This window comes from Orycteropus afer, unplaced genomic scaffold, assembly GCF_000298275.1.
Source record: "Orycteropus afer afer isolate SDZICR_OR568_19922 unplaced genomic scaffold, OryAfe1.0 scaffold00669, whole genome shotgun sequence".
NCBI classification, from domain to species: Eukaryota; Metazoa; Chordata; class Mammalia; order Tubulidentata; family Orycteropodidae; genus Orycteropus; species Orycteropus afer.
In genome coordinates, this window is record NW_006922256.1 from 1 (window position 1) to 9285 (window position 9285).

The 9285-nt window shown below is 35.2% G+C and overlaps 1 protein-coding gene across 1 annotated transcript in view; it reads right to left on the bottom strand.

Annotated features, from left to right (window-relative positions):
- Positions 1-3250: 3250 nt before the first annotated feature.
- The window catches only part of LOC103210921 (calcium uptake protein 3, mitochondrial-like), a gene marked incomplete at its 3' end in the record, with an annotated part of 142588 nt that continues 136553 nt past the window's right edge, over positions 3251-9285 (bottom strand). Inside the window, exons 4-5 of the mRNA XM_007956834.1 lie at positions 6877-6948; positions 3251-3289 (exon numbers count right to left, since the gene is read on the bottom strand). Coding sequence (XP_007955025.1) covers positions 3251-3289; positions 6877-6948 — 111 coding nt within the window. The remainder of the gene's footprint in view (positions 3290-6876; positions 6949-9285) is intronic.

Genomic DNA, 9285 nt, shown 5'->3' on the forward strand with positions numbered 1-9285 from the left:
TTGAATGGAGAACTGCTAAAACAAATGGGAAAAAATGACAAAATAAAAGAGCTGAACAGAAGCTTTCAAAGAATAGCTCAAGAAGACAAAGTAAATTATTACAATGAAATGTGCAAAGACCTGGAATTAGAAAACCAAAAGGGAAGAACACACTTGGTATTTTTTAAGCTGAAAGAACTGAAGAAAATATTCAAGCCTCAAGTTGCAACACTGAAGGAATCTATGGGGGATATATTGAATAATGTGCAAAGCATCAAAAGAAGATGGAAGGAATACAAAGGGTCATTGTACAAAAAAGAATTGGTCGAAGTTTAACTATTTCATGAGGTGACATATGATCAAGAACTGACAGTACTGAAGGAAGAAGTTGAAGCTGCACTGAAGGAATTGTCGAAAAACAAGGCTCCAGGAATTGATGGAATATCCACTGAGATGTTTCAACAAATAGATGCAGTACTGGAGGCACTTCCTTGTCTATACCAAGTAATTTGGAAAACAACTACCTTGCCAATTGACTGGAATAGATCCATATTGTACCCATTCCAAAGAAAGGTGATCCCACAGAATGTGGAAATTATCCAACAATACCATTAATACCACATGCAAGCATAATTTTGCTGAAGATAATTCAAAAAGAGCTGAAGCAGTACAATGACAGGGAAACTTCCAGAAATGCAATCTGGATTCAGAAGAGGATGTGTAATGAGAGATATCATTGCTGATCTCAGATGGACCTTGGCTGAAAAAAAAAAAAACACCAGAAAGATGTTTACCTGTTTTTTATGACTATACAAAGGCTTTTGACTTTGTAGACCACAACAAATTATGGCTAATGTTGCAAAGAATGTGAATTCCACAACACTTAATTGCACTCAAGAAGAGCCCATATGTAGATTAGGATGCTGTTGTTTGAATAGAATAAGGGGCTACTGCATGGTTCACAATCAAGAAGTATGTGTCATACCACAGGTATGTCATCTGTATGCTGAGAAAATAATCTGAGAAGCTGGACTATATGAGGAAGAATGTGGCATCAAGATTGGTGGAAGACTCAGAAACAATGTCCAATATGCAGACAACACAACCTTGCTTGCTGAAAGTGAAGAAGACTTGAAACACTGACAGTGACCAGACTACAGTCTGCAGTATGGGTTATGCCTCAACATAAAGAAAACAAAAATACTCACAACTGGACTAATAGCCAGCATCACAATAAATGGTGAAATGATGACGTTGTCAAAGATTTCATTTTAGTTGGATCCACAATGAAAACCTATGGAAGCAGCAGTCAAGAAATCACATGTCATATTGCACCCTGGCAAATCTGCATTTTTAAAGTGTTAAAGAACAAAGTTGTCACTTTGAAGACTATGGTGTGCCTAACCCAACCCATGATATTTTCAATTGCCTCATATGCATATGAGAGCTGGACAATGAATTAAGAAAGACTGAATAAAAGTTGATGCCTCTGAATTATGGTGTTGGCAAAGAATACCAAGAATAATACCATGTACTACCAGAAGAATAAAAACATCTCTCCTGGAGGAAGTACAGCCAGAATGCTCAAAGAATAGCTAGACTTTAACTCACCTACTTTGCTCATATTGTCAGAAGGGATCAGTCCTTGGAGAAGGATATCATGTTTGGTAAAGTGGAGTTGTTGTTGTTGTTGTTGTTGTTGTTGTAATATGTCATCGAGTCGATTTCTACTCATAGTGACCCCTCCTTGGGTTTCCGAGGCAATATCACTATGGAAGCAGATTGCCCCATCTTCCTTCCGAGGAATGGCTGGTGGGTTTGAACCGCCAGCCTTCTGGTTAGCAGTCAAGTGCCTTAGGCACTATGCAACGAGAGCTCCTTGGTAAAGTGGAGGTTCAGCAAAAAAGGGGAAGACTCTCAACAAGATGGACTGACACAGTGGCTACAACTACAGGCTCAACCATAGCAAGGACTGTGAGGATGGCAGTGTTTCATTCTATTGTACACAGGGTTACTATGAGTCAGAGCTGAATCGGCACCTAAGCAACAAAAATATCCAATGTAGGATGCAACACACCTGTTTTTAGAATTGTGCACTATAACTAGAACACTTTCCGCAGCATAAGACTAAGTCACCCACCATGAATTCAAGGGCTTCTTAGGTGGAATTTTTTGTAATTTGAGGGATCATTTCAAATGAGTGAGGCACTCCGGTGGTGTAGTGGTTAAAGCATTCAGCTGCTAACTAAAAAGTCAGCAGTTCAAACCCACCAGTCTCTTCATGGGAGAAAGACAAAGCAGTGTTTCCATAAAAATTTACAGCCTTGGAAACCCTATGGGGCAGTTTTACTCTGTCCAAAACGGTCACTATGAGTCAGAATTAACTCGATAGCAGTAGGTTTGGTTTTGCTGGGTTTCCAAAAGAGTTATGGCTCTCTGGGGAAATTTAATGTACTATGTGTGCTTATGCTCAATAGAGGTCATAAGTATTCTTAATTATTTAGTAGCTGCCTACTCAACAAGTTCTGATTTTCTCAGGAGGGCAAGAAAGAATAAAGCTCAAGAGAAGAGAAGAATATTTGGAAGTTCATTTATAGGAATTCCCAACCTTTTCAGAAACATGAAGAGTCTGAAAAATCATAGTCATCTCTAAGATACAACTGATACACTGATATATTTCACATATAATTGAAAAAGTACCAACTTATACCGGATTCTTGCATCAATCATAAGCAGTAGGTAGCCAACAAAAGTTTTAGAACAAATTTGGGAGAAATATTGAAGACCAGGAAGTCTATTAAGGTACCCCTTTGTTAGAACTATAAAAGTCTAAAATACAGTCTTTATGAGAAAAGACGGTATACCAGATGGACAGATCAAGTTCTTAAAATACTTGCATTCTACAGGCAAAAGGCCTGAGAATCTGCTCCATACTTTGTACATATTTCTTTAAATACAGCTGAAATATAGAGAATTTCAATTATTCCACCAGAGTTTTCAGTTGTTATTGTTCCCTGACCTTTCCCTTGTTTAATTTAAAGATTGCACTGTATGTTTTAGTCTCTCAAAATCTGAGAAGACTAAAACATACAGTGCAATCTTTAGATTAAAATCTGAGAAAGACACTAAGATTCTGGCTTCACTGCATCTTATTGTAGTCAATAAATTCCTAAACATTATACACAACAGATATAACTTTACATAAATAACATTATCAAGTATAACAGGTGAGAGCTATATACATAAAGAACATTTAAAGTATTGTACATACACTATTAGTAGAAGAATGGTATCCATAAAGTTGAAGACGCTGACATAGAGCACAAAGGGCCAAACGAAGTGTCACATTTCAGAATGAACCCAAGTACAGCAAAAGAAAAAAAGAAAAAGATGACAAAAATAATCAATTAGGAAGGGCAAATCATTATGCTACATTCTATATAGAACACACACACAAATGGTATAAATGTTAAAGATGAGCAGCAAAGTTTTTAAAATCTCACATAATTGAACATTAAGTGAATCTGTGCTAATTTCAAACATTCTCATTGTAACCTTCTGATAAAACTGTTGCTTTGAGTAAAACATGTCCCTCTTAAGTATGTAGTTTTATTTAGACCTATTTTAGCAATTTTCCATAAATAGAGGAAAAATCTAGATTCAGCAGCATGGCATAGTGGAAATGGTAGGCAAGACCTACACTGGAATCCTAGTTCTGCTCTTAATAGTGCTGTGACTTATAGGCAAGTCATTACCCTAAGACTATTTTCTTGTCTGTAAAACAGGTATGATACTTACCTGAGAGAACTGTATTGAGGTCTGAATGGGAATAACATTTTATAACGGATCTAGCACAGAACACACCACATAATAAACATCTCAAGAAATGTTATGTTCCTTTCCCTATTTCCTTCTGAAACTTAGCATTTTTCATTACTGTAAATATTTTTATTTAGTTTTGATTTAATAATCAGTTTGAAAGAGAAGCTTAAGCTTTACTATCAGCTAACCTTTTGGAATGCTCATATTTCATATACTGTTAAATAGGTATGTGCTTTTTGCTCATTTAAGCCCTGTAACAATCACATGTGGTCATTACTACCATTATCCTCATCTACAAATGAAGAAACTGAGGTACAAAGAAGGTGGATTAGGTATTGAGTGGCAGGACAGGATTTGACCCAGAAAATCTTGTTCTTAAGCCTGTGCTATACCCTCTCTCTAATGACACGTATTTTCACTATAATCTAAATTCAATTTCTTCAAAAACCCACTACAATGTTCTAAGGATACATGGACCTGCATTGTCATTTCTATCATCTTGACAACCAAACCAAAAAAACCAAACTCACTGCTGTGGAGTTGATAGGAACCCCTCCTTGGGTTTCTGAAGCAGTATCTTTATGGAAGTAGATTCACCAGTCTTCCTTCCAAGGAGTGGCTGGTGGTAGGTTTGAACCACCAGCCTTCTGGTGAGCAGTCAGATGCCTTAGGCACTGCACCTCCAGAGCTCCTAGTGCGCTGTATTATTTCAAGGCACCCTAGTAGCACAATGGTTAAGCACTCAGTTGCGAACAGGAAGGTCAGCAGTTTGAACTCACTAGCCGCTCTGCAGATGAAAGATGTAGCAATCTGCTTCCATAAAGATTACAGCTTTGGAAACCCTATGGGGCAGTTCTACTCTGTCCTATAGGGTTGCTATGAGTTGGAATTCACTTGATGGCAGTGGGTTTTATATTGTTGTAGAGTGCTGTTTTGTTTCGAGGCTGTACGAAGGATTATTTATGAGTTGTTTCAAGGAACAGTTTTGCTAAGTTATATAAACAAGATTTCAAGAGGGCTATTTAAATTAAGATAAATACCTCTAAGTTATCTTTGAATGTCAGTGACTAGTAAGCACTTCTTCACATATAAACAAGCTAAATATTACTCATAAGTTATTTTTATCTCTTCTTTAAAATAAGCTTCCTTCCTCCCTTCATTTGTTAGGGAATGTTACAATGATCTATACACATATAAAATAATATAATATAGGGCATGCTGGTATAATTCACATTTCATAACTCAGACAGACCTTACATAATTAATCCCAATTAATGAGGTTTTTCTCCTTCACTATCACAAAATAATTGCATTAATTCAATATTAAGTTTTGTTTATGCTGCAGTGAAGCTCAGGGGCAAGTTTTTATGCTAATGTTCTATCTTTTCCCAGTGTGGGTTGTCTGCTATGATTTTTCCCTTGTATTTCTCCCTTTGTCACTTAAGTGTTTTAGGAAATGTTACTGATTAGAATATTATTATATTTTTACTGGAAGATATATAAGTCATTTCTGGAAGTAGTTTAAATAAATAAAATAATTACATTTATATCCACTGGAATCCATTTGTATCTACTTTATCACTGAGGTATATCAAAAATACAGTAATATAATTTAACCTCTTTAAATGACATTTTATAAGGATTTGTGCATCCTGTCAATAATACTTAGAGGCAATCTATCAAAACTAAAATAACTGCTTACTCTTTCAATGTATTATTATCTATTGGAAATAAAATTTAAGAATGTATTCAATTCTCTAGTCTCATTTCTTAATATTCTAAAAAAAACTACATATGGGGCTGTTCATAGTGGATTTATTCATTACAATTTGAAAATCGTGAGACCTGAATTAAGTGGAGAACTAATAATGCCCTTGTATCCTTGGCTAAGATGATAATCAGATCTTATATTTTTAAGACTGTCTTCCACATGTTTTGTTAGTTAGTGTACTAGAAGAGGGTTAACAAACACTGCTAGTTATATCATAGTCAAATATCCTATGAGCCAATGTGTATTTCATAATTCTTGTAATCTGCTTTTATTAAACTAAATAGAAATGTACATTTTTAACTAAATATACTGGGTTTGAACATGGCACTCATCTGCTACAGATAGTGCATGTTTTTAAAAGCCTGTAACATAATCTTGGAAGAACAAAACTAATAAAAAATGTTGCGACTTCTAAAGTTAACTATTTGAGTTCCATATACACTAACTGAACTACTGCACAGGAGCATGTATTTGCAAATGAAATAATTATTTGCATGACAACAAAATTCACTGTGTTTCTGCTATCTAATTATCAGGTTAAGAAATATGGTATAGTAGGTAAAAAAGCAGGTTTTGGAGCTGGCCAGACATGGGTTCAAATCCTGACATTGCTATTTAATAGCTTTGTAACTTTGGGCAAAATACTCAACTTCTCCAGTTCTCAGTTTCTTTATCTATAATTACAGATAATAAGAGAACTACTGGGCAAATTAATTGGGAAAATGCATGCAAAGCACCTAATATAGTATCTGATGTGTCTGACAGCAGGTGAACCTGTCATCAGGCTGAAATACATGGGAAAAGGAAAGATAAAACTGATAGGAAGATGGAGGAAAACGTTACTTAACTAACTTCAGAGGAAAATAAATATAACTCATCTCAGAAGAATCTATATTTCTAAGAATACAAGGAAAGATATTCCTTGTATTTGCTTTAAGATTCACATTGTTGTATTACCCCTAAATTCACTCACATTTATAATTAAATCTTTGCAATTCACCTTTAAACTTTTACATGCATAATGATCTGCATTAATCCATTATATGATATACCCTTCAAATATCACAGATAACAACAATAGTGATGAAAATAATTTAATGAATGATTATGGATATGGATACTTAATATCAATATTGATATAAATATTGATATTGATGCATATAAACACTGAAGCAATTTTTCTAAATAAGAGTTTAGACTTTTTAAGAGAGGGACAGCTCCCAACAAACTTTACTTTTTATCAACATAAATAAAATAAATCTTACCTAGAAAACCCACCTGAAACTAATATATATTATCCTTACCAGCAGTGCACGTTTTTCTTCATCTCCTTTAGTTTCTCTCTTCTCATTTTTTTTCCTGAATATCTCTTGAAGCTGAAAAAGAAACCAATCAAAGCTCAGATACCCAACAAAGGTTTCTGGGAACCTGCTCACTACTCTGTCTAAAGCACATTCTATAAATAAATAGTTAGCTTCATTCACTAGGAAAATTAAAACTACTATAGATACATTTCCTGATAAAATACATCGTCTGTTACAGGCAAGTCATAGTTAAATTAAACACATAAAACTATAGCTTCAGCACTAAAATATAAAGACATGGAGTCTGTGGAACACACATACAAAGAGCTGAAGCCTACTAGGGTACAAGGAACATCGGAAGAGAACTCAGGGACTCTGAGTCTGAATCCAATTTTCGTCACACAGTACTTTTAGGACTATGGACAGGTCATTCAGCCCTCACTGGGCTCCATCCACTTTGCTCATATATGAAGGGAGAACAGATTAGATGATCTCTATGGTCTCTTTCATATTATCTGAGCATGGTGGTGGAAGCATCATCTCTGAATGTATAATCCCTTAGGTAAATTAATTATTTAAAGCTTGTTTTCCATATCTGGAAAATGAAGACAATGCCTGACCTTACAGCAGTGTGTATGGAGTAAATATTACAAGTAACTGCTTAGTACATTGACTGTTGTATAGTACTGTCTCAATAAACGTTAGCTATTATTATAAATGGTATTCTTTCATCTTTAAAATCCTATGATTTTACAAATGTAAGCCTAATCCTACTTTATATCAGTTTCCAATAGAGTTCACTGTAATTGCTCATATAATTTGAACAGCTATCTCAAGTCCCCATTTCCTTTTCTACAGCAATAGTTGAAACCTAAATAAAATGCACTGCCTACTAAGTTATGTAATAATATTTAGGAACACAATACAAAATACAAATGATTTTATTAACACATAAATTTATTCCACACTTCTAGTGAAAAGAGTTTTTAGCAAAAGTTGCTCATAATTATTTTATAAATAGGCAGGAGAAGCATAGATTTTAGACATCTTCAAAAAACTTAGCCTAACTCCACTTCCTGTTTTTAAGAACTCTTTGCCAAAAAACAAAACAAAAATCACACACGAAGCAGCAGTTGAGCCACTGAAAAGAGTAAACCACAGCTTTAAAGCAAGGGTAGCTCTTGCAAGCGTGTAGAGTAGAAACAAACAGAAGAGTTCTACATGAATGTTTTTTAATCCCCATCTCCATAAACAGACAGTATACTGAAAGACAGCTACATGGGCATCTTTCAGTGTACTGAGTTCCAAAATTTAATCTTTAATTCAGTAGGGTAAGACTTGGTAATAGTGCCAAAATAATTGTAAATCAAATTATTTACATTAGTAGATCCATTCTGCAAGTTTCTAAAATAGTTATAACAAAATTATATTAAACTAAACTTGTCCATTTTAGGATATTAGAAATGTGTTTTTATCTTTGTGATGAAATGGAAAACTCCCACTTGCCAGGCATTAGAATTAGGGATCCTCCACAGCTCTAGCTGCAATGGCTTGGCTGACAGACTGAAGCTGATCGGGTGTTAGGTTAAGCTTTTTGACAGATCCCAGTAATCAGTCTGCGTGCTTTCCTTCCAATGGCTACTAACTAGCTTTTGATAAGGATTTTTCTCTTTTCTTTGCTACTACAGAAAAACATGATGCCATAGTTTCTCTTTTGTGTTCTAACCTCTGAATAAACACAAAGTTCTTTAAAAAGTTTTCTGAGGGATTTTTTTTTATGCTTGTCACAGAAGAAAAATAAAATGGCTTATTCATATATTATCTTTCCCCTTTCTTTCTTTTTTTTTTCTTATCCTTATCCAAATGTGAGAAGTGTGATTTCAAAATAAAATGTGTCACTATAGTGTCCTTGCTTGCTAAGGAAAAAATTAATATAAAGCACTGTATCAGAGCAAAAACAGTATAGGTATTTTGTCACAGAAGCAGATGCATGGTACCTAGATAGAGAAATATAAAAATTCTGGAAGGGGGAGGGGAGGGTGGTGGTAAGATGAGTGAGCTTGTTAAGTCAGATCGGCACCACCAGCACTAAGGCTGGAGTGGTCAGGTGAGAAAGATGAAAGGATAAGTATCTAAGAATGATCTTACTCTTCCTGACCTAGAACAGTCCTTGGTTAAAGACAGGAGAAAGGAATAGGAAAATGGGGATAAGACAGGCCTATAAGAATGACAGAGAGAAGAAGAAGAAGAAACATAACTCCTATACTGTGAAGGAAGGAAAGTTTCTGTGGCAAAGAGTTGTGATTGGTTGCCTGATCTGATGGGCATTAAAAATTAATGGGGCGGAGGCGGGGCAAGATGGCGGACTAGGCAGAAGGATTGCACAGACCCTCTTCAACAAAGAAAAGG